Source organism: Sceloporus undulatus, chromosome 4 (assembly GCF_019175285.1).
Source record: "Sceloporus undulatus isolate JIND9_A2432 ecotype Alabama chromosome 4, SceUnd_v1.1, whole genome shotgun sequence".
NCBI lineage: Eukaryota > Metazoa > Chordata > Lepidosauria > Squamata > Phrynosomatidae > Sceloporus > Sceloporus undulatus.
Window position 1 is genome coordinate 102,134,174 of NC_056525.1, and position 24,842 is coordinate 102,159,015.

The 24,842-nt window shown below is 39.6% G+C and overlaps 1 protein-coding gene across 1 annotated transcript in view; it reads right to left on the reverse strand.

Moving 5' to 3' along the window:
* Positions 1-24,842, reverse strand: part of COL24A1 (collagen type XXIV alpha 1 chain) — a 225,307-nt gene that overhangs the window by 46,800 nt on the left and 153,665 nt on the right. Inside the window, exons 29-37 of the mRNA XM_042463503.1 lie at positions 20,843-20,896; positions 20,421-20,465; positions 20,257-20,301; positions 13,646-13,699; positions 8,974-9,027; positions 7,748-7,801; positions 6,837-6,890; positions 5,888-5,941; positions 4,581-4,688 (exon numbers count right to left, since the gene is read on the reverse strand). Coding sequence (XP_042319437.1) covers positions 4,581-4,688; positions 5,888-5,941; positions 6,837-6,890; positions 7,748-7,801; positions 8,974-9,027; positions 13,646-13,699; positions 20,257-20,301; positions 20,421-20,465; positions 20,843-20,896 — 522 coding nt within the window. The remainder of the gene's footprint in view (positions 1-4,580; positions 4,689-5,887; positions 5,942-6,836; positions 6,891-7,747; positions 7,802-8,973; positions 9,028-13,645; positions 13,700-20,256; positions 20,302-20,420; positions 20,466-20,842; positions 20,897-24,842) is intronic.

Consider the following 24,842-nt stretch of genomic DNA (forward strand, 5'->3'; position numbering starts at 1 on the left):
GGCCAAACATACAAACTGGATGGACCATCATTTGCATTCACTTCTTCAAAACATTTGGCACACCACTATATGACACACTATCACTACCCCAACATCCTGTTAAAAGTACTGGCATCTTTTTTCACATTCAACTAATCCTTTTCAAATTATGGAAGCTAATAAATTTGCTAAAGATAAGAGGAGATCAGGATCTCATTTGAGGAAAATGCCACCAGTGTACTAAAAGAGAATTGAAGTGTTTTGGGGGAAGGGGGGGAACAATCCAAAAAACAAACGGTGCTGACATCTACTATATTGCACTTCATTTAACTTACAGTGTGTTCCATTAAACACAAAGGTCAATGCAACCTACTTCCAGGAAAACATGTTGGTCTGATATATTTTTCATCTTTTCATCAGCTTTATCTCATTAAATATACAGTGTTTATTCAACACTCCTGTTGTCGCTGTCATGTGCCTTCAAGTCATTTCCGACTTATGGTAACCCTAAGATATACAGTACTTATAATGTGGGTTTCTTGGCAAGATTCTTGATAGTGGTTGCCATTGCCATCTTATGAGGCTAAGAGAGTGTGACTTGTCCAAGGTCACCCAGTGGGTCACATGGTTGAGCTGAGATTTGAACCCCGTCTCCAAAGCCCAGTCCAACACTCAAACCAAGCTCCTCAAATTCTGCAGGAACATGATACAAAAACTGCTGGGTAAGGGACATTTATGCATTTATTAAATCATTTATTTCCTATCCTATATACAAAAATATTAGGGAGACATATTTATTTATTTATGGGATTTATATCCCACTTTCTCCAAAAATTGGATTCAGTTTCACCATAAACTGCTGCAGTTCCATCCTATGCAATCCTGGGGCTTACAGTTAAAGGAGGGGAATTTAAAATTCTCTGACAGACAACAGTGCTTCCCCAGACTACAAATCCCAGGATTCTATAGGGTGCAGACATGCCAGTTAAAGTAGAATCATAGTGCCATAATCAAGAGCCAGCATTGTGTAGTGGTTTGAGCACTGGACTATGACTCTGGAGACCAGGGCTCAAATCTCCATGGCTTAGCCATGGAAACCCACCGGATGACCTTGGGCAGTCACACTTTCTGAGCTTCAGAGGGAACCAAGGCAAAAAACCTTTTGAACAAACCTTGCCCTGAAACCTCTGTGAAAGTTTTGCCTTAGAATTGCCGTAAGTTAGAAACCAAGGAACACAACAACAAACCATATCATGAATTGAAACCATGTAATCTGGCTGCCAATATGCTTCCAGTCAGAATACAAAGGGCTCGTGATGACATTCAAAATCCTAAATGGCATGGGACCTGAGATTTAGAATCATAGAATCACAAAGTTAAATAATAATAAATAAAAACTTTATTTATATACTGCTCTTCCAACATGATCAAAGCGGTTTACAACATAGCAAATGGCATTACAAATCTCAAATACAATTCGTATAAAACATTTTAAAAACATTGTAAGAAACAATCTTAAATATCTTAATCGCATGTCAAACATCTTGAGGTAACTTCTGTTAAGGGATGATTTCTCTAAAAAGAGTCAGGAGGGTATGCAAGACGGAAGAGATAGGTTTTCAGCGATTTCCTAAAAACATTTAAAGTAGGACTAAGTCGGATCTCTTCCGGAAGTTTATTCCAACACGTTGGAGCTACCGCTGTAAATGTTCTTTGGTGAGTTGTTTCCAGTCTCACCTTGGGGTACTCAAGTATGTACTTCCCTGATGTTCTGAGAGTGCGGAGCGGATTGTGTAGGGAGAGGCGTTCCCTCAAGTAACTCAGGCCCAAGCCATATAGGGCTTTATAGGTAATAACCAACACTTTGTATTGAGCCCGGAAGCTGGCAGCCAGTGAAGAGATTTTAATACAGGTGTTATGTGGTCCAACCTTGAAATTCTGGCGACCAATCTGGCTGCAGCATTTTGAACTAGTTGAAGCTTCCGAACCTGGTACAAAGGTAGCCCCATGTAGAGCGCATTGCAGAAATCTAAGCGAGAGGTTACCAGTGCATGTACAACTCTTTCACGGTCCTTTCGGTCCAGACAGGGGCGCAGTTGGCGTATCAGCCGAAGCTGATTCCAGGCACTCCTGGCCATTGCATCTACTTGAGATGATAGCTGTAGGGATGAGTCCAGGAGTATTCCCAAAAGTTGGAAGAGACCACAAGGCCACCCAGTCCAACCCCCTTCCATGCCAAAGGCACTTGAAGGAGTGCCTTTCTCTATAGACACCTGGCTCCCCTATACACAATCTGGCTCCCATCAGTGGGAGCAGTGAAGTGTCTGAACACATGAGAGACAGACTTTCCTGTTGTGGTGTCCCCCTTGGAGGCTACATTTGCTTTATCATTGGCTTCATTATGGCACTAAATTAAAACATGTTTTTATTATAGACTTTGGGGGTCTAACTGATTTCTTCCAAAATTGTTTATGTACAGCCACCCCTCTCTATCCACAGGTTCTGCATCCACAGATTTAACCAACCACAGCTTGAAAACAGATTTTTTAAAAAAAACATCCAAAAAGCAAATCTGTGAGTAGTTTTCCATTTTATATAAGGGATACCTTTTAGATTGTAAGCCTGAGGGCAGGGAACCGTCTGACTAAAAAAAAATAAAAAAATTTATGTACAGCGCTGTGTAAACTTACAGCGCTTTATAAATAAAGGTTAATAATAATAATAATAATAATAATAATAATAATACCATTTTACTACAGCACTGTATATAATGGGACTTGAGCATCCATGGATTTTGGTAACCACAGGTAGTCCTGGAACCAAACTCCAGTGTATACCAATGGCCCACTGTACTCCAAAAGGAGATACTTCAAAGAAAAGACATTAATAGTACATCCAGCCCTAGGCATGACCTTTTAAAACTTGTTACTGTACGTTCTAATGGACTAAATGGAATCTACTCCTCCTAGAAAAATATTTATAGAATTACAGACCTAACTAGATATGCCTTCTGATGCTAAGTGTCTTCACATGAAAGTCTATCGTTTTAAAGTATACTCTGGGCTGGACAATTCTGGATGACTGATTTTGAGAAACACACATATAAAAAGATTTACCATCATTTTATTTTATTGAAAGGCTGTAACATTACAAGCAAAACAGTTCTGTGCAGTAGCTCGTGTTTTGCTGAGTTATGCCATCAGGATGTAAGTCTCTATTTTCAAACCACAGCCTGTTCGCAGGAATGGGAGAGGCTTTTTATGTTCAACAAGCAGTGGAAACAGGGAACACAAGTGAAACGTGCACTTCCTGTTTATATCTTTCTATATAAAGTCTGAAACGAAGCCACAGAAATGGTAAAAAGAAAACAAAACTAAGCCCTGGAAGTTTAAAGTAGAAGTGCAATTATCATTCTGAGACATAATTTGTCCTTCAAAACCATCCGTGTGGTCTCATTTATGTAGTTGCCAGAAGAAGTGCTAATTGGTACTAGCTGTGAGACAAGATCTCATCTAATTACTGACGGAATGGAACCAACAAGTGGTTTCATATGAGCCACTGAGCTGCTATAACTCTGTCTGTGACTTTCATGCTTGTTCAGACCATTCCTGTCCAATAATCTTGCAGTTCTTAACTGTGGAAAGATTCCCAACACCTATCCCAAGGTGGCATTCTACTGCATGGAAGCTTCAGTTTTTCAAGCACTCAGATTCCAAAGCCCTAGAAAAATGCAGTCTTAACCTCCTGCATGTCAACTACTGTAGCAATTATAGTAATGTTTGGTGTGACTAAGATATTTGTGCAAGTGTCATGGGCGTTTTCTGGACAGTGCCAGTCTGAGCAATATTATTCTCTTTGCCTCCCAACATGCCTGTGCTGTTTTATAAGAGAGAGAGAGAGAGAGAGAGTATGTGTGTGTGTGTGTGTGTGTATCTATATCTATATCTATATCTATATAACATTTTCCTGAGTATTCACCAGATCCAGACACACCACTCAAAGAAGGAAATACTCATTTAGGCCTTGTCTGCATGGGGCGAAAGGCCAATCACCACCACCACCCCAAATTCTGGTGGCATCCCTGTTCAGATGACACAGCCCAAACACCAGTTCTGGTGCAAACAGTGCCTGGCATATTCATCACCAGAACCAGGGTATAACACCCTTAACATGAATTTAAAAACTACTTCTTACTCTGGATCTCCCTGGAAGACCTGGAGCCCTCTGTTCTTGCCCTAGGGGAGCTGTCTGCATGTGCACCCTGCTGAGCGATCCAGTGCGTCTGCTGCTGTCACCAGTCACTCACTTTGAGATCAGAATAAGGTGCCCAGCCATGTGACTATCACTGGGCACCTCGTTTGGACCTCAGAAATGAGTGATCTGCAGGGGTGGCAGACACACAAGATAGCTCAATAGATAAGATATAGACAACTGTCCCAATGCGGGAACAGAGGGTCAAGTAAACAGAGGAGGTCAAGGGGATACTCTGGGCTGCCCCTGGAGTATCCTGGCCCATGCAGTCAGGGCCTTAGTATATTTGAGCCCCAAAAACAAATGGGTTGCATTTTTGTTAATTATGATGTAATTTCGAGATTACTTACTGGAATGCCCCTTATGCCAGGTTCACCTGGAAGGCCTGGAATTCCTGGAATTCCAGTCTCTCCTTTTTCACCATCTTCTCCAGGAAGCCCTTGGTCTCCTATGCTGCCCTAAAGTATATACAGGCATAAACAATGGTCAGAAAGGGAGGCATTAGTTTCTTAAGTATAATCATTGTGTCCAAATGGTTTTTTTAAAGTCTTTTCTAGATGTAAACTCTGTAACAGAATTTTAGGGAACCAGGAGTTCCATATGATGACAATTTCTTTTAATTAAATGTACTTTCAGTTGTGATGCAAACAACACTTTAGTTACTGTATACTTCACATATGATTGAGAAATTGCTCTTTTTCTTTCTAGCATGCTTTAAGAACTTTCATGCCTATTTTAAAAAAAACAACAATGCAAGAGGGGGTGAAAGCCATTTATAATGACATACATAAAGATATTTACAGCACATTCAGGATACCTTTGGTGCTGGAATTTCCACATCTTTGTGAAGAAGCAACACATGTGGTTTATCCCACCATACAAAGTAGGAGGTTAAAGAAGTGACTGAGTGAGTGCAGTAGATCCTTCTCTGACTTATCTTTCTTTAGGAGAAAGCAAGGGTGGAAGAAAAATACAACAATAAAGCCAAAGAAGGAGGGGACTAAGCTCCCTTCCTCCTGTCCTATCTTTAGTGTTCAAATCACACACACACATATGAATGAACAAACATGGCTGCTCAGCAGACATCTAGTTTGGCTCTAAGAAGTAATTCTGGGAAGTGTATTTATATGTTTCTCGTATTCTGACTGGACATAACATCACACACAACAGGAATAGCAGGAACTGCTTTAGGGAGAGGCAGATTCTCTTTCTCTCTGATCTCCCTGTGATAGCTGTAAGAAGCCAGCTATGCAGGCTACATAGATGGCTCTTGCTCTTAGTAAAAGTCATGAAACAGTGCCATCCGAACACTTTGGAAAAATGTGTACCTCAATTTAAGCCAGGTTGGAGCAAATGTGCGCCTCCAGATATTTTTGGGTTATAACACCCACCAGTCTCAGTCAGCTTAGCCAAAAAATGAGATATCACAGGAGTCCCAGCAAAAAAGCACCTGGAGGGCTACATCTACAAACTTTGAATTCACTTAACTAATCAACTATTTTGTAACAAGGTACATGTGGAAGCTATCCTATCAATCTTATTTAAGCCACATGAGAACATACTTGAATTATCTTCCATGATATACTAAGAGGATATGGCAAAAGAAAAGTCATAGAAAACATTTTGCTATTTAATTGTGATAACTGTTAAAATGTACCTTTAGCCCATCTTTCCCTTGGATGCCATCCTCACCAGGTGGTCCTGGCACACCCTGTTTTTCACAAGAAATAAATCCAAATGTTATTACTTCCAAACACCACAGTATACACACAGTGCTCCAGAAACTAGAAAATTATCCTGGAGTTGGACAGCAGAACAACAACTCAAGAACAGAGAATATATTGAAGATGTTTGAAGCTATCTTGTCTGGCTTTACACAAATTCAAAACCTACCTTTAAAAGAACAGGAGACAAGGTTTTACACATAAGACTGAATCGCTTGAGAAAATCTTTATAGAGTGAGCAATGTGTGAGAGGGTGATGGAGATTTCAGCTCCCTATATTTGAAGTGTGTAGGGAAATGGCAAGGAGCAAGGAAATTAAGGAAATCTGAATTTTTTAAAGTATGGCTTCACACACACACACAATTTCTGTCATGCTACTGCTTAAAACTTGGTGGTTGGTTCTCCCAAACCCTAATAATTTCTCTCTGCCTTCTGTTTCAGTGAAAAACGAGGCCTAAAACCAAAGTTAATTAAAACCAAAGTTAATTAAAGTTTACAGGGAACTGGAGAGATTAATTCACTGTCATTAACATTAACATGTTGAAATAATAAAATCTGTTGAATTATGGCATTTTATTTAATTACTTGAAGTATCCATTTTCAAACAAAGCCCTGGGATTTATAGAAAATGGCATGGCGTGCAGTAACCATTCCCCCTAAAATGATGTTTAAACCAATTTTATTGTAAGTTACCCAGAGATCTTATGATATGAGATATAAATATTTTAATTATTATACAAGAAATCAAATAATTATATTTAAGTCTCTGTTTAATCCACTGCGATCCTGGAAGTTTGTAATTCATAATTTCCATTCCACTTCTCATTTTTAAAATACAATATTCTACTTACTTTCAAAATATGCTCCATGTTTACTACTTACTCTTAAACCTTGCTCTCCTGGCTCTCCAGTGTTGCCAACATGTCCAGCATCTCCCTGTCACAAGCAACAGAAACACATCAAACCTATATTTTATACAACTCCTTTCTTGTTGACACAACAACTGGATTGTGTTGCTGCATGATCATACAAAAGCCCAAGCAATAACAAAAACCCAATTTGACTTTATATTACTTAAATTTTTCACACATGCACAGTGTGGCTACTAACAGAAAATCATGCAACATTGGGCTTTCAGTAGGCTTTAATTTCATACATGTGCATCCTTTCTTGGTTGCATTGTGTGTATTCTTGCAAAACTGAGATTTGTACTGCAAGGGATTCTGTAGCTGACAGGAAGGGTTACAAAGCTTCTCAAGGGCTTGGTTATGTCATTATGGTAACTATGTTTTCGTTTTGATTATTGCCGGACTTGACCTTCATTAGCAGTAGCCTTAGGATTTTATTTTGCTACATATTAACAGAAAGCCCAGGAATAGTAAAATGAGCTCTTGTTTAAATCTTGCACACATAGGACCTAGTTTTTCATTCTGAGTGTTGAAAAACTTTTCAGGAAATAATGTTTGTCTCATATTCTTTTGGAGCATTACAAGATGGCAAAAATCTCATTCTAAGCCAAGTCATTATGAATTTTACGGTATTTCTACTCTTTTGTCTTCTTTTACACACATGGTACCAATTCTATGATCAACACAAGACAGTTGCCCACCCACCCACCTTTTTTTAAACACACTGTAGCAATCTAGCTAGCATTTAGACCCATTTAATTTATAACATTAACTGTTCCAGAGGGAAGAAATGTATTAAAACAAGTGGTGCTACTGTGACATAATCTAGTGCAACCTCTCTGTCTCCCCAGTGCAACCCTGAAAACAAATAATCCCAACAGTGACCTTTGTGCCTGGTTCTCCTTGTGGTCCTGGCTCTCCCTCTGGTCCGGATGGTCCCTGAAACAAAAACAAGGCCACCGTCCACCAATAACAGCTTCCCAACATAAAATCAACAAGGGCTTCATACAGCCAAGAAAAACATTTTAATGAAATGTGCTTGAAGCTCCTCCAATATGCCTTGTGTCAGTAGATGGATTCAAGTAGCATAATATGCTATCAATAATCTATCTGCCTTCTCCTGGCTCTGTATCTCTTTCCTCAATCAGCTCAGTAGATGGTCTACTGTTGGTCCTTCTTTCTGCTTACTGACCAGACTTGTTTCCTACTTTCATTCCCACATATTTTACACATTCCATTAATTTGTGTTGCCAAGCTAGCTATCTGGCAATGGGAATCTTTCCAAAACAACAGTAACAGCCATTCTGAGGTCTTCCCTTCACCAAAGGGGCTTTTCAGTATGGGAGCCTAGTAGGGCTTACTGTACTCACCAACTGTGAAACTCCTAGGTATGCTTAAAGTGGGCATGTTCAAAATATGCCTATGATATTTTTCAAGAAGCTGACACCAGAACTGTCACAGATATTTGTATTTACAATAAATGTTTGCTACTGGGTAGATTTCTGGGGCAGGTTATAGCCTAACCCATTCTCATGTAGATGTGTGTTGTTAACTCACTTTTTATGAAAAGTGTGCAATACCAGAAAGTGCCCTAATGTCAGGCATGCTCAGAATGCAACAAATTGTAAAATAGGTTATAGGCTCCTCCCGCTCCATCAGGGCTAGCCTGAAGAAAGAGGCTCCTCCCTCCTTAACTGTCATATTTTGGCCTATGAGGGACAGAATAGGCTGGCCCAGCTCCATCAGGGCTAGCCTGAAGAAGAAGAGCCCTCCCTCTGGTCCATCTGCCTTGGTCCAGGCCTCAGAGGGAGAGAAGAATGCTGGACCTGATCCTCTCCCCTCCTCACCATTCCCTTCTCCTTTTGTGTCGTGTCTTTTATATTGTAAGCCTGAGGGCAGGGAACCATCTATTATCCCCTCTGTTGTAAACCGCTTGGATTCCCAGTGATTGGGTGGCATATAAATAAATCCTATTATTATTATTATTATTATTATTATTATTATTATTGATATTCAGAGGCTACATGTGATATAAATGCAGTAATTGAGTACATTCAGTTTAATTTTTGCAACAGATTCCTTTAATCAAATTTTTTTTAAAGGATACTCACCACAAAGCCTGTTTCTCCTATAGGACCAGCATCACCTTGTTGTCCCCTCAGTCCCTAGTATTAAACAAAACCTTATGTATGCATGCCATTCAGTATTTCTTTCACTATAAGTACTAGGCCACCTTTATTGTTGCGAAGGAAAATAAAGAAAGGATTGTTTTTAGCATTTTATATCTATACTAGCAACAGTATCAGAACACAATAGTGCTGTTTTTCTAAATCTAAAAATATTTTTAAAAGTCTCCTCTTCTATCTTTAACCAGACATAAGCTAGGATCTACATTTTGTCATTCTTTTGGTTAATACAGATTTTGTTTACATATGACTTAATTTTTCATCTGGTTTTGTTTTATTAAACAGTCAACAGTCTGGAATGAAATGATGTGAAAGCAACTACTGTTGGAATAAAATTCAATTCATTCTTTAGTTCAAAGAAAAGATAAAGTGTTGCTAGTGGTACCCTTGTGATGTAAAAATAATAAACCTCAAACATACCTCCCAGCTTACTTTAATGTAGTGGTTCTCAACCTTTGGCCTTTGAGATATTTTGGACTTCAGCTTCTGAATGCTCCAGTTAGCATGACTAACAACCTGGAATCCTGAGAGATGAAGTCCAAAACATCTGGAAGACTAAAGATTGAACTACTTATCTAACTTAACTGCTATACATTTTGTTTTACATTTAACAATGGGTATTCTTATATTGAGAGCCAGTGTGGCATAGTGGTTTTGGTGGCGCAGTGGTTAAATGCTGGTAATACAGCCACTCACTCACAAACCACAAGGTTGTGAGTTCAATCCCAGCCAAGGGTTCAGGGTTGACTCAGCCTAGCATCCTTCTGAGGTCGCTAAAATGAGTACCCAACTTCCATCTGGTTAGGATGTATACATGAAAATGTCCCTTAATTAGGCGAATAACTGCTGCTGAGAGGGTGATTTCCCCAGAAAAACTCTTTTAACATCATGATCTCACTCTGATTTAGAGGATGGCATAGTTACTGTCTCCTATGAAGACATGGGAGATCAGATGATATATCCATTGTCTCAGTTTATAAGATAGTTTCTTATATGAATGAAAGCTTCTCCAGTCTCTTTCTGAGAGGCATTACACTGAAATGCATTACCGATCAGCACTCTTCTAGCAATTTTACAAATTTTACAAGGCAACCACATTCCTGTGCATTAATGTGCCGGAACAAAATGATTTCATAGAAAGTTATTAGTTTAATTTCAAAAGCCTGGTGACATATATATATATCAGTTCCAATTACACACCATACGCTTTGGACTGCCCCATTTCTCCCCAAACCTTTGTAATTAAATAAAGTAAGGGCCTGAACAGACAGGCCAAAATAAAGCTGCTTTGAGTCACTTTGGAGGTATGCTTTTAAATGATGCATGCATTCTAAGAGGCCAGAAGCTGCGCCAAAGCCACGCTCCAGTCCTAAGGACTAGAGTGTGGCTTTGGTGCAGCTTCTGGGCTCTTAAGATGTATGTGTCATTTAAACAGCATACTTCCAAAGTGACCCGAAGCAGCTTTATTTTGGCCTGTCTGTATGGGGCCTAAGTTTATCTGAGTACAGCTGCATTGTTTTAGAGAATTTATTCTGATGCTACAAAACAGCTCTGTCTGAAAAAAAAGGAGTGGAAAGTACATTATTCACAAAGGATGCATCTGCACTGCAGAAATAATCTAGTTTGATACCACTTTATCTGCCATGGCTCAGTGCTATGGAAATCTGGGAATTGTAGTTTTGTTAGACATTTAGCCTCCTCCGTCAGAGAACTCTGATGCCACAACAAACTACAAATCCCAAGATCCCAAAGCATTGAACCATGACAATTAAAGTGGTTCAAACTGGATTATTTCTGCAGTGAAGATGCAGTAAAGGAGTCCTTGGCACCGTGTGACAAAAATTTGCTTGTTTTGTTTTATTTGTTCATTTTATTTTCACAGAGGTTCGGATTCTCAGAATTGTGACTGGACTCACTATATAACAGATTCTGTGCTCGTGTGGAGATCATACAGTGATAAAAATCAAAACTGACTAAGACAGAATTCTGAAACTAAACAATGGTTTATATCCATCTGTTTTGAAAAGAAAATTCCTTGTCAAAACAACCAAGAATGTCCTGGAGTTTTGCCATTCCCATTTAAAGGGAAGAGATTCCAGACTACTGCATCTGTTAGTAGCCTTTCAGAGATGTAAGTGCAAAATACATTAAATAATATTTGGTTTTGTTCCTACATGCTTTTCATCTTTTCTGTCTCTCTTGCTTCACTGGAACTAATATAGTTAACACAAAAGGTCTGTGGGCAGTTAATTTGCACCTTACTTTAATTCATGGATTGATGCAATGGTTTTAAAACTGCTAATTAGAGGGTGGATGAGTTTTGTCTCATTTAGTACTGCAGTATCTAGGATATCGTGGGCAACTTATCAACCTTCTAAACTTTTATGCAAATAACAAGTTACTGAAAGGAACTGAAATTCACTATTAAAAAGAAATCTATGTGACAGTACAATTGCCTTGTAACACCCCGTGGTTTTCTGCTGCTTCAGTATCATGAAGCTTAGACTCTGAGCAAGCAGCCTAACCATTTTCCATACCATTCCCACGGAGCTCAGATAAATTTGGCACAGAAACATCTTTCTCATGACTCCAGTGGAAAACAAAAGGAGAAAATATATAGAACATAATTTTGGGAAACTCAGCCAATATTGGGAACTTTTCATTGTACAATCTACAGTGAAGATTATAATAACAAGAAAGCCAGTGTGGTGTAGTGGTTTAAGCGCTGGACTAGGACACTGGAAGACCAGAGTCCCAACTTAGTCATGGAAACCCAATTTTGGCATGTTACACTCTCTGGCAAGAAGGCAATGGCAAACCTCCTCTAAACAAATCTTGTCAAGTCGTCTTGAAGGTACATAACAACAACAACATGTGACATTTAGGTGAAATTTCTTTGAAATAATATTTTTACATTCTAAAACTAAAATTTTTTTGCTTCTTCCTTCATCCTGCTGGATACTCTATGTCTGACATAGACTGAATTAACTACTCAACAGCTCTTGCATTCCAAACACCTTATTCCTGGAACACTTGCTGACTGGAGCACTGGACAGTCCCCAAATCTGCTGAACTTGCCCTAGGGATGGTCCTGGACCTTTAAGAGCTCATGGCAGGAATAATATCAGCATACATCTTTTCAACCTAAATTCAGTTTGATAGATTTTGACTAACATCCCATTTAAGTTGATATGACTGTTTACATGAGTGCATTCTCATCCTCTTCTATATTATCATCCCCACCATCATTACTACTATTGCTGCTGCTATTGCTACTACAATGGGGCCTTGTTATCTGCAGGCTTGCCATCCACGGATTTAAGCATCTGTGGATGGCAAGCCTTGTCATGCCAAATGGCGGTGTGTGAACATGATTGTACTAGTGGGTGCACATATATTGCACCACCAATAGGGACAATGGGACTTGAGGTCCTGCATTTTTTGGTATCTGCAGGAGGGGGTCTGGAATGGATCATCCACAAATATCAAGATCCAATTGTATTACTTAAAACAATGGCAATGTACATAGCACTTGACAGCATAATAAAAATAGACAAATCATAGCTCTTTCCTTATAGCATAAATATAAAATACCAATAAAATAAAATAAAATATCAAAATAGAGGAAGTGATTGAAAGCACAAAACAGCAAGATCACTTTCATACATTTTTTGTGTATCACTTTTAATTCTGAATACTGCCTTTACCAGTTTTAGTCAACAGAAACAGATACACCTGAGAAATAAAACGGACCCAAGGTGGAGAAAGAAAGGTTCGGGCACAAAGAGAGATTGTAAGAGATGCAAATGAATGCATTTTGTTGGACTTGTGTCATCTGTACTGGGGCTGAAGACTGAAAAATAAAACATAGGCTTGCTGGAAAAAAAAGGGCTAAACATTTTAGGAGGGGGTTCCTAAGCATAAGGACTGTTGCAGGACTATGGATAAACCATTTAAGGATACAAGGGACATTAGGCAAGTGAGTTAGAGAAATGAAAGTCTTGAATAGGGATATATAATACTCATGTGTGCATCCTTGACTTGGCTTCCATCACCCTGCCCTACAGCAAGCCAGTTTTGTTTAACTGCCACCAACAACAAAATAAAGTGTCACTGCAGACATTAAAGAGGTGCGTAATGAGGGTTCCAAAAGGTGAATCTTTGATGTAATTATGGATACAAATGAATGGCTAAGAACCAACATGGGTAGAATTTTTCTTCACAACAGGCTAAACCAATAATCGAAACAGTCCATAGCAGAATTGCCATTTAGTATATGGGTTTGCAGATGAATGTAGATTGTACATGTTTGCTGAAAACTTGGTATACTAGTTGGAGATACTTTCTGGCAGGGAAGAAGAATGGGTTGGCAGGGTGGCTTTTCCTTTCTATATCTATATGGTCTTGTCAGGATTCCTGCTCTGAGAAGAAGGGCCACTCTATCTACAATACTGGGGTGCCTGCTGAGGAACCACAGATTGCAGTCTTAGTGTAGGATGCCCTATAACGTATATTTAATTAAAATGCAATATGGAAAAATCTGATACCCAAATATTTCGTTTTAAAGTATTATTAAAGTGTATGGAAAACAACTTACTGGTTCACCCATGGGACCGCTGTCTCCTGTGCTTCCAGGAGGACCAGGCAAGCCCTAAAATTAGAAAGCCAACAGAGAAAAAGCTGTTTTAAATTCCATATACAAAACACGTTCTTTTTTGGCCTGCAAATTCAAAACATTGGCCACAAAATCCATTCAGTGACGGTTATTTTTCAGCTCATGAATACGCTCCTACCAACTGTGTTAACTGGTTAGTTGGTTTGCTAATCAAAGCCTCCTCTAATTTGTTGTTGTTGTGTTCCTTTATTTTGACCCTTATGGTGACCCTTCAGTGAACCTAGGGACAGGTTTTCTGGGCAAGATTTGCTCAGATGGGGTTTGCCATTGCCTTCCTCTGAGGGTGAGACAGTATGACTAGCCCAAGATCACCCAGCAAGTTTTCAAGTCTAAGTGGGGATTTGAATCATAGTTTCCAGTCATAGTCCAATGGTCAAATCACTACACCATGCTGGCTCCACCAATTTGGAAAGCAATTTCATTAACAGTCTTTGAGTATGCAGAAACGCAAATGCACAAAGACGAAGACCACTTACCAGAGTGTAGACACCGCTGAATTCAGTGGAATTTATCTCTGGGTAGTCTTATAAAGGGGTTTACTGTCCTTTACTGAACCAATGGGAAATGATTGCTGTTCCCTGGAATGTCTTAATGCAATATCAACTGGTGTTAAAAAAGATAAACTGTCTAAGTTTGTTATGTTTGGAGTGCTTCTTCTGCCTTTGAATACTACAAATATAGATATATAATACATACTGTGGCAGCAAAAACTGTAAAAGTAGGCTACTCTTCAATTTTTAACTGTGGTAACAGAAAATGTATTTTTAAAATATTCTGATGTAATAATACAATACATGTGTGAATATTAGAGATGTTGTCGTGGAGCTCTTGCTTCCCCAACCTATGCCATATCACACAACAGTAGCTTTTAAAACTGATTTTGTATTAATTGAATTAATGAGATCTGAGACTTAAAGTGTAAACCGTTGTGGATCGTAATGGCAATCTTGAAAAGCACTGTTGGTGTTTGACATGGAATGAATTCTGGTGGAAGGGCAGGGAATGACATATTTGGATGTTTAAACGTTGAAGAAAGGGCATCTTTATTGTTGTCAATTAAACATATGGGCTGGAATCCTGTTGGTCAGTTATGAATCAGTAACCTAGAGTTATGTACTTGTGACTTTGGCATTCATGATCCCTATGTAGCCAGAATTTAGAGGCTACATAGGAACAGTGAAAGACCCCCAATTTCCACTTATTGGGAAGCAGCCAATAGAGGTCTAGTCCCATGTTGCTCAGGAAGCAGCTGGTTGACAGTCCCATCACCCCTCACTTCACATGAGCAATCTCTAGTACAAGGGGGAATTGCAACAGGGGTCCTATCTGCCTGTCACACTGGAGACTTCCTCATTGACAGGAGAACAGACCCCCCTTTAATCGCAGCAGCTGCTTCCCAATAAGTAGGGATTGGGTGATCGAGACTGGATTCACTGCATAGCACTAAACTACAGTATTTACACTTACGTAAATACCCCACAGCATTTTAACCATCAATTGATATAGCAAAGTTAATGTATTACATTGATACAGTACTACTGATATGCTTGTAGATGTTTGTACTTATGTTGTGTTACAGATAACATTTTTAGGATATAAAATTTGTGGGGGGCTCAGTAGGAGGATGCAGCATTGTCAAGTTAAGTGAGGGGTGTATGTAGTCTTCAGACTCAGGAAGTTGCCTACCCCTATCTGCAATGATCAACAGTTCTCCAACATTTGTGATGACCTTGGATGACTGAATTTGTGGACATTAGCATACTGAGGATATGCTGTATCTCTCCGCTAGAACCTCTCTTCCTCAGTCTATAGGCAAGGCTACATAAAACATCATTGATATTGTACACTAGATAGATATGCATATCAACCAGAGCTTGGATAAGTTACTATTCTTGGAACTGCAGTACAAAGAAAGGTACTTCCCCAAGTTCAGAGGTTGTCAATAACCCCAAATACAAGGATTTAAATTTACTAGCCTTCAAAGGATAAGCCATTGGTACAATTCTGAACAGGCATTGAAAACAGCCACTGACAGGGGCAGTAAAGAAGATGGTGACTCTGAATCTTCTACTTTGGCCTGAGTGATCCTCTTACAATATACAGAAACTATAGACCAAAATTTAGCATATAAATATGAAGCCTAAGGCAGATAATAACACTTTTCCTGCACAATTCAAAGAGATTTGCAGGGTAAAGCATATGCACTATCGTTTGTTTGGAATGTAAAGGAAGTGACAAAGAGAGAGCAAGTATCCTTGTTTTTGATATATATATATATTTTAAAGTAGTTCTCTTTATTACATTTTATAGAATTGTTTTTTAAATGCCAAGATGTTCAAACCCACATTTCTTTACTAGAATTTGTGCTCCTTCACCTTGAGATTTCTAGTACTACTCTGGCATTATTTTTCTGAAGTCTTGCACTTTATAAAATGCATGATTTATGAATATGCAGTTTTGATCCTTTGCAATGGACTGTGGGAAAAATGGCTCAATTAAAGGTTATTAAAGAAAAAGGAAAAAAAACCCAAACTGTTTTTGTAGATTTAAGGTATACTCCATTTAAGATGTATTCTGGAAAAAGCCAAAACTAATCATCAGAAGACACCTGTGTATTATGACAACACAGAGAAGAATAAGTAGATCCAGATATCATATACTGTATTTTAATACAGTCATGGTCAAAATGGTGAATGGAAAGTACTCAGAAGATCTTGGACTTCCAAAACGAGAACTGTTGAAAATTTGGGAGCACTGTCTGTGTTCACATAAAAATGGCAAAGCAAGATTCTGGCACAGATATGATGGTGCATCACCTTTTGCTCTTTCCAGTAACACAAGTAGCAAAACAAATTAGAAATGGTTGGTTTAGTGTATTGTACGAATTTAGGATCTTAGCTCATTGTTCTCCTTTTTTGATAAAATTGCCAGCTTCGTAGATGAAGGGAATGCTGTAGATATAGCATATCTTGATTTCAGTAAAGCCTTTGACAAGATCCCCCACAATATTCTTGCAGACAAGCTGGTAAAATGTGGGCTAGACAGTGTGACTGTTAGGTGGATTTGTAATTGCTTGACCAGCCGAACAATGGCTCCTTTTCATCCTTGAGAGAAGTGACCAGTGGTGTGCCATAAGGTTCTGTCCTGGGCCCAGTGCTACTCAACATCTTTATCAATGACTTGGATGACAGTATTGGGAGCATTCTTATCAAATTTGCAGATGACACCAAATTAGGAGGAGTAGCTAATACCCCTGAGGACAGGATCAAGATTCAAAATAACCTTACTAGATTAGAAAGCTGAGCCAAAGCTAACAAAATGAATTTCAACATAGAGAAATGTAAGTATTGCACTTAGAGCAGAAAAATTAAATACATAGTTATAGGATGGGGGATACCTGGCTTAACGAGACTACATGTGAAACAGATCTAGGAGTCCTAGTAGACCACAAGTGGAATATGTGTCAACAGTGCGACAATCGGTTTGTTATTAAGTTTATGTAATGCTAGAAAGCTTTAGATTTCTTTTATTTGATTATCGTTGATTTACAATATACTTAAAGCAAATATAGAAGATTGAATATTAGATTGTGTTACACATCAGTTTTAGAGGTCTATCATCTATATTTCTTTATGAATAAAGAGAATCAGATGCTTTAATGAACCTCACTAGGGTTGCAATTTAGTGGTGGCTACAAATTTTGCTACCAAGGCACACAGTGGTTCAGTGGTTAAGACCTTCTCTGTTGATTGCAAGATTGGCAGTTCGAGGTCCAAGTAGCACGTGACGTAGGGAGCTCTCGTCACTAGGAAGACAACAGGATTTTTCCCCCAGCAGTAGCAAATAATGGGGGAGAGGGACAGCAGATACTACAAAAATGGGCTGGTGTGCCACTGATCATGTTGTTCACTTCTGCTGTAGGCATTGGGGGGGGGGGGATTAAAAAAAACCTCTAAAAATTATCTTAACCCTTTGAATAGTCAACCCTGGTACTAACATTCCAGTAAAGGTATTAATGGAGGTAGTGCCACATGTATTTCCTATAAATAAAAAAGAAACATAGCTTACATTGTATGCCAGAAGCCTAAATACACTAAAGGTACCACATCCAGTCTGATGTTGAAAGCTAAGCAAGGTCAGTCCTGGTTAGTACTTGGAAGGAATACTATCAAAGAATGCCAGGTAACGTAGGCTATTGCCTTCAGGGGAATGCAACAGTAAACCAGCTCTTCAGTATTTTTTGCCTAAGAAAACCCTATGAAACAAATGGGGTCACCATTGATTGGCAGGTGTCCTGAAGGTGTATGTGTACATACGCATGCACACGTACACAATTTACTTCTGAGGTCTAATCTGCATTGTAAAAATAATGCTTTAACACCACTTTAACTGTCATGTTTCTATGCTATGGTATCCTGGGATTTGTAGCTCATGGTGGCACCAGAGCTCTCTGACAGAGAAGGCTAAAGGTCTCACAAGAATTCCATAACACTGAGCCATGGCAGTTAAAGGGGTGTCAAACTGCATTAATTCTGTAGGGCAGACTAGACCTGAGTCTCAAGCGCAGGTGCTGCAAGACATCTACACTAGATGGGATATGCAATGTGAAGTCAAGCCTCAAGACAGGAGGGTGATCTGATCAGATACAGGACACTCAGAGTCACTGAAAAGGAACAGAACTAATACTTCTGCTCTAATTATTCTAATTAAATGAAATATACATAGCAATACTATGTGTACTGGAAGTCATGATGATTCAAAGTGGAAATGTACATTTTGTTCAGGCTATAATTGTTTCACAAACTATGTTGCTTGACGAAGCTTGATTTTACATTTTTTCTCTCAAAAGTTCAAAATGGAAATAATATTTGATGGTAGAACTATGATTTTCCAGGGCAAAGCAGTGTACTTCTCTCATCATGTTTTCACAGAATCATAGAATAATAGAGTTGGAAGAGACCGCAAGGGACATCCAGTCCAACCCCCTGCCATGCAGGAAATCTCAATCAAAGCATCCCCGACAGATGGCCATCCAGCCTCTGCTTAAACACCTCCAAGGAGGGAGATTACACTACACTCTGAGGGAGTTTGTTCCACTGTTGGACAGTCCTTACTGTCAGGAAGTTCTTCCTAATGTTGAGGTGGAATCTCTTTTCCTGCAGCTTGCATCCATTGTTCCAGGTCCTAGTCTCTGGAACAGCAGAAAACAAGCTTGCTCCCTCCTCAATATGACATCCCTTCAAATATTTAAACAGGGCTATCATCATATCACCTCTTAACCTTCTCTTCTCCAGGCTAAACATCCCCATGTTTTCACCTCTTTAAAATGAAAATTTCCAGAATGGCCTTCTACTTGTATTTTTCTACTTTTTAGCACACAACATATTTCAAATAATCTTCTGGAAAACAACAGAAAGGGGGCAGCAGATTTCCAGATTAAAAACAATGAAAATAAGCAGAATTTAGATTATCTTCTTTATCTGTATTTTATTAGCATTTTTAAATTCACTTTGTTCAGCATACTTTCCACTCTCTTCTGTTTGAATTACCTATTAGTTAGCTCCCTGTGTTCTTTTTAATATCACTTTTAGCTTAGAATTTCTAAACACTTGAAATAAAATACAAATCTTCAGTAAAACACAAAAGGATAGCTGTGCTGGTCAATGATACAACATCATCATCAACAACATAGTTTTTTGTGGGTTTTTCGGGCTATGTGGACATGTTCTGGAAGAGTTTATTTCTGATGTTTTGCCAGCATCTGTGGCTGGCATCTTTAATGCTGCACCCTTGCAAGCCAATTTTCCACATAGAATACACTATGTGCTGGTTCTCTTATCCACTGTTCTACTGTAATAAGACTGCTGAGTGAGTTCATGCAATGTAGCAGAGAAGCTCCCTGCATGGTTTAACATCAAAAACATATTGGCCAAGAACCTGCATCATCACACCTAGCTACGATGGAATGTCATTGTCGTAGCTACATCTGCTGATGCCACCCTCTCAAAACCAATCTCTTAAGCCAGGTGACACTCCAACCAAAGGGTTTCTAAGATGCTCCAGATCAGGGTGCTCAGGGATGACAACTGCTGCACTGTCTTTTTGGCAGGGCATGTTGTGGTGGGCAACTGCAGCGATTCCTCAGGGTCCCACTGCAGCTGCCTGGTTCCTAGCACCCCATGACTGGGAGAATGCTTCAGTCATCATTTCCCAGTGTCCTGATCTGCAACACCTTGCAAGCCCTTTATTTGTGTTTTGTTTTTTTTGAAGTCATATTTCTTCATTAACAAACACAAACGTGAACTATGAGACTGTAAATCTGTTTTACAAATTTATTTACAATTTACAATTCTCATAAAAAATGCCGCTATTTTTGGAAAATCAGAACCAATATCTACTGGTATACACTTTTGCCATTTTTGTCAGCCTGTGTAGTCCCTGGTGGGTCCCAGGGTAAAAAAGTGTCCCCTAGACCCATTACAGTTGTCTATCTTTAGTCTAAAGTGATCTTCTGAATATTATAAAGGACTTACTGGTGCTCCTGGACTACCATTTTCTCCAGGGTTACCAGCTTTGCCCTGTTGAAATAAAAGAAAGAGAACATTAGGGTCGAATACATTTCAAAAGAATGTTCAGCTAAAATTGCTACTTGTATATATCATTGTTTTAAAAAACACACTACTTCTCTGGCACGTACAATGAGTCCAGGAATGCCTTTTTTCCCTGTGTCACCAGTCTCTCCCTGAGGAAAAGGAAGAAAGATTGAATAACTTTAATGTATATTTAGCAAGTTCATTAATAATCTCTTCACTTCTTTCTAAATCCAAAATCATGAGCCTTTATCATCACTTATAGAGAAAGTGTAAGAACTGTACAGCACCTTAATTATTTATTTCTTTAGCATTCACAGAACACTTCTTTTGAAAGTTCTCAATCAGCTGATGACAAACACAATACAATTTATGATAGACTTGTTTCAGAATGAATGAAAATAGAATACCAAATTAAGGAACAAGACAGAGTTGGAAAATTCTACCTGGATTTATCTTTCATTCACCTTCTAATGACATCATGACACATTTTCAGGAGCCTAAGAAAGAACAAATAAATTGACATTACCTTAATACCTTGAGTCCCTTGCTCTCCTGGTGGACCATCCTGGCCTCTTGGTCCCTAAAAATTAAAAAGATAATTCTTGCTGTGTAAAACAAAAAATTTCCAGCACTATTGCACAGTTGCTAACATTTCCAGTCATAATACCCACAACATTATCACAAAAGCAATCATTTTATTTTTTCTGGGTACATTCTACAAAGGGTGCAATCCTACATAAAGATGCAGTGAAATCATTGGGGCTTACTCCTGAACTAACATAGAATGTGACTTGAATGTTCCATGTTGTAGATTAAAGCACTTTATTGGTTAAGACAGCACAATAATTAATGTTTTCCTCCACTTTTGTACTTCACTCATGAGCTATTAGAGTTCAAAGCATCTATTATCTCTTGAGAAAACAATCTGAATTTAGTACTGATCTAAAACACTCCTCATGTCTTCTTAAATACATTAAGGTTGTATCGTGTCCACTGAAGATGGAAAAGAACAGAAGGCAGTTTTGTCATTTAAAATAAAAACAAAGTGGCTACTATGTTCTAGCACACTTTGTCCAATAAGAATATAAATAACAGGCTCATAAAATGTCAGGGCACTGCTGCTCCTTCCATTTTAAAAATGGTTACATCTTTCAGGAAATAATAAGAAAACAACAAAAAGAATTATAATTAGCAACACTTGCGTAAGCACAATCTCAACAGAGGTCGCTAAACTGCAAATGAATGCACTATGTGTAGATAGCATGATAGTTTCCAATGTATAAAACATTACACAATGTGTAAAAGGGGTGTGTGTCTGTATGTGTGTGACATTATATGAGATTATTTCTACTGAAATGCAGCCTTGATGTAATATGTGTACACAGGGCATTAGGGGGAAAAACTACATCTAATGTGCAAATATTTATTAAGCACAAAGACCCAAGGATAACAGGGCCTTAGTTGCATGAAAATGAAAGAGAAAATAAAATTAGATTTCAAGAGCATGCTGATTACAAGTTTCTGCACAGTTTTCTCTACAGGCCTTATGTCAGAGATAAGAAATTGTTGACCAATACCCTGGATGTAGCTCATGTCTCCCTTTGCTTAACTAAGTACACCCCCTCCCCCCCGCATTATCTATGTCAATGGAGACTTTACTAAATTTAGGAACCTATAAGAATCCTAAGATAGGCTTGCCATAACCCGGCTGCATCCGTGTATTTCCCGTTTTGGGGGGCCCCGGGCCCCTCCCGGCACGGGTGCAGCCCAAAAACCGGGACCCCTCCCGGTTGCAGCCAAGTTGCTGCGGCCTGAAGGCCTTGCTGCCTTCCTCCTCCGCCTCGGGGAGGCGGGGAGGAAGAGGAGGACAGCGAGGCCTGCCTGGGGCGGAGGAGGCGCCTCCCCGCGCACCCACACCACCCTCCTCCTCCGCCCCCTCGCCCCCAGGCTTGGCACCCGCCTGCAGCATAAAGGAGGCAAAGGCGAGCGGGCGCGTGGGGAGGAGGAGAAGTGGGGGCGGAGGAGGCGGGGGAAGGTGGCGCGGCCGCGCGGGGAGGCAGGGAGGGTGGCGCGCCCGCGCGCAAGAGGCACTAGCTCCGTCCGCCTTTGCCTCCCTGCGCGGCCGCGCCACTCACCTCCTCCTCCTCTGCCCCCTCTTCTCCAGCAGGCCGCGCGGCCGCGTGGAGGACAAGGCAAAGCTGGAGGCGGTTTGCCTCCTGCGCACAGCCGCGCGCCACCCTCCTCCTCCGCCCCGTCCGCCCCAGCCCCCAGGCGAATGGAGGAGGGGGAGGAAAAGGAGGAGGGGAAGGAGTGTGTGGCCAGAGAGGCCTCAAGGTGAGGGTTTTTTTGGTGGGGGTGTGTGTGTGCTTTTAATGCTAACAAGTCTCCCTTTCTTTGACAGTGATAGTGGTGATGATGATGATGATGATGATGATGATGATGATATGAGTGGGTCATCTTGAGAGGCATGCATGCACTGTTTCAGAAGCTGAGAGAGTGTGACTTTCCAAAGTGCCTTTTCTGTGTGGTTTTGGTTCTGAGGCAAGGCCAATGTAAATTGCTGTGATTTTTACAAACTCATGCGCAGTGAAGAAAAACCAAAGTCCCTTGACACACACTTCTGAGAAGTAGACTTGGTGCAAGAACAGTGAAACCACCTTGACATGTTCAATATGCATAGCCATGTTAAACCATGCTAAGTGTTAAACCCAAAAAGTTTGGTTATGGAATAAGCCTCTGATGCAAGAGGCCATGTTCAGTAAAGCCATGTGAAATGCCCAAATGTGCTGTTGTGTGTGTTTTGGAATGGAGGTCAGGGGTGTTTTGCCAGAAAGGGAAGTCCATTTCTGACATCTGTCTAGAAATAATGCCCAAATGTCCTCCATTTTGATCATGCCTAAGAAACAGGCATTTATATTAACATTTTTTTAAAAAAAATAAATCAATTTTTTGTGTGTCCTCCATTTTTTAAAAATGTACCCTACAGTAGAAAAATTTGTCCTACATTTGTCCCGGTTTGGAGGTCCTAACTTATGGCAACCCTATCCTAAGATGTACAGGGGAAGGCTTTCTCTCAGTCCCACCACCATCACAGACTCGCTTGATGAGAACAAGAGACTCTTCTCAATGGCTGTTCCCATCCTCTGAAACTCCTCACAGGAGGGCAGGCTGCTACCTCCCTGCTTTTCTTTTGCCATGAGGCAAAGACTTTTTTTTAATTCAAAAAGGTTTTTAACGTTAGGAATGCTTTTATACAGAGTATGTGCTTTAGTTACTGTATATACTTATGTATAAGTCTAAAATTTTTAGTCAAAAAATTGACTAAAAACCCTGAGTCAACTTATCCATGGGTCAATGTAAGTACTGTACTTTAACTCTTACTAAGAAAGGAACCATCCCCTGGTGAAAGACAAAAATGTAATCTGTACTGGAAGCATGGACACCCTCCCCATCTCTCATCATCCAGCCAGCCTTTAGTGTGAGCACAAACAGATATGTCTGGTGGAATTCCGTACATTCTTTGGCATAGTTTTTCCTTTGCTTGATCCTTTAGATCCTTTGTTAAATGCCCCTACGTTTTACCTTTGCCTTATCCATGGGTAATATAACAATCCATAATTTAAATAAATAAATAAATGTTTGCATGGTCAGAGAAAGTTTAATGGCCATTGTAGTTGCAGAAAGAGGAATGGGTTAATCATTCTTAGCCTCTTTTGACACCTTTCCAATGGAAACTGACAGGAATTAGCCTTAGAATCAAAGGAGAAAAGACTATCAATACAATTTTTGTGAGGAAGTAGAAAAGGTGAGAAAACAAAATGAAGAACATGTGGTTACAGAGTGAAAGAGAGAGAATGGAGGACAGAAAGACAGACAGTTGGTTGGCCAACACTCATTCTGGCTCTTCATACTTTTGCCTTGGGCTCTGGTCATTGGCAATATGCAGTAGAGAAGACATTTTCTTCAAAAGAATGCAATCTTCAACAAAAAGTTTTTCCTTGCTATTGTTGTTGTGTGCCTGCAAGTCATTCCGGACTTATGGTGACCCTAAGGCAATCCCATCATAGGTTTTTCTTGACAAGTTTCTTCAGAGGGGGTTTACCATTGTTGTTTTCTGAGACTGTAAGAGTGTGACATGTGCAAGGTCATCCAGCGGGTTTTTATGCTCAAGTAGGGAATCAAACACTGATCTCCTGAGTCATAGTCCAACACTCACTGCTCTTCCTTCCACGCTATATATCCACCTAATTTTGTGGAGATCGCTACACAAATCATTTTAGTGACATGGTAAAACATCAGCCCTTGGCCATGTCTAGAAATTCACTATCAGGAATAAGGAGAGATACTCATTTCTCCAAAATGTCATAAAGTTATATAACCATAGGTATCATTAATGTTGTAACGCTTATTTAAAATATCAAAAACAGAAGTAATACTCAAAATGTTTGTCTCTGTACAATAAACACACAGAAATACAGACAAGGAGTTTGGATTGCAATATAAATTTCTCAGTTACAGCAGACTAA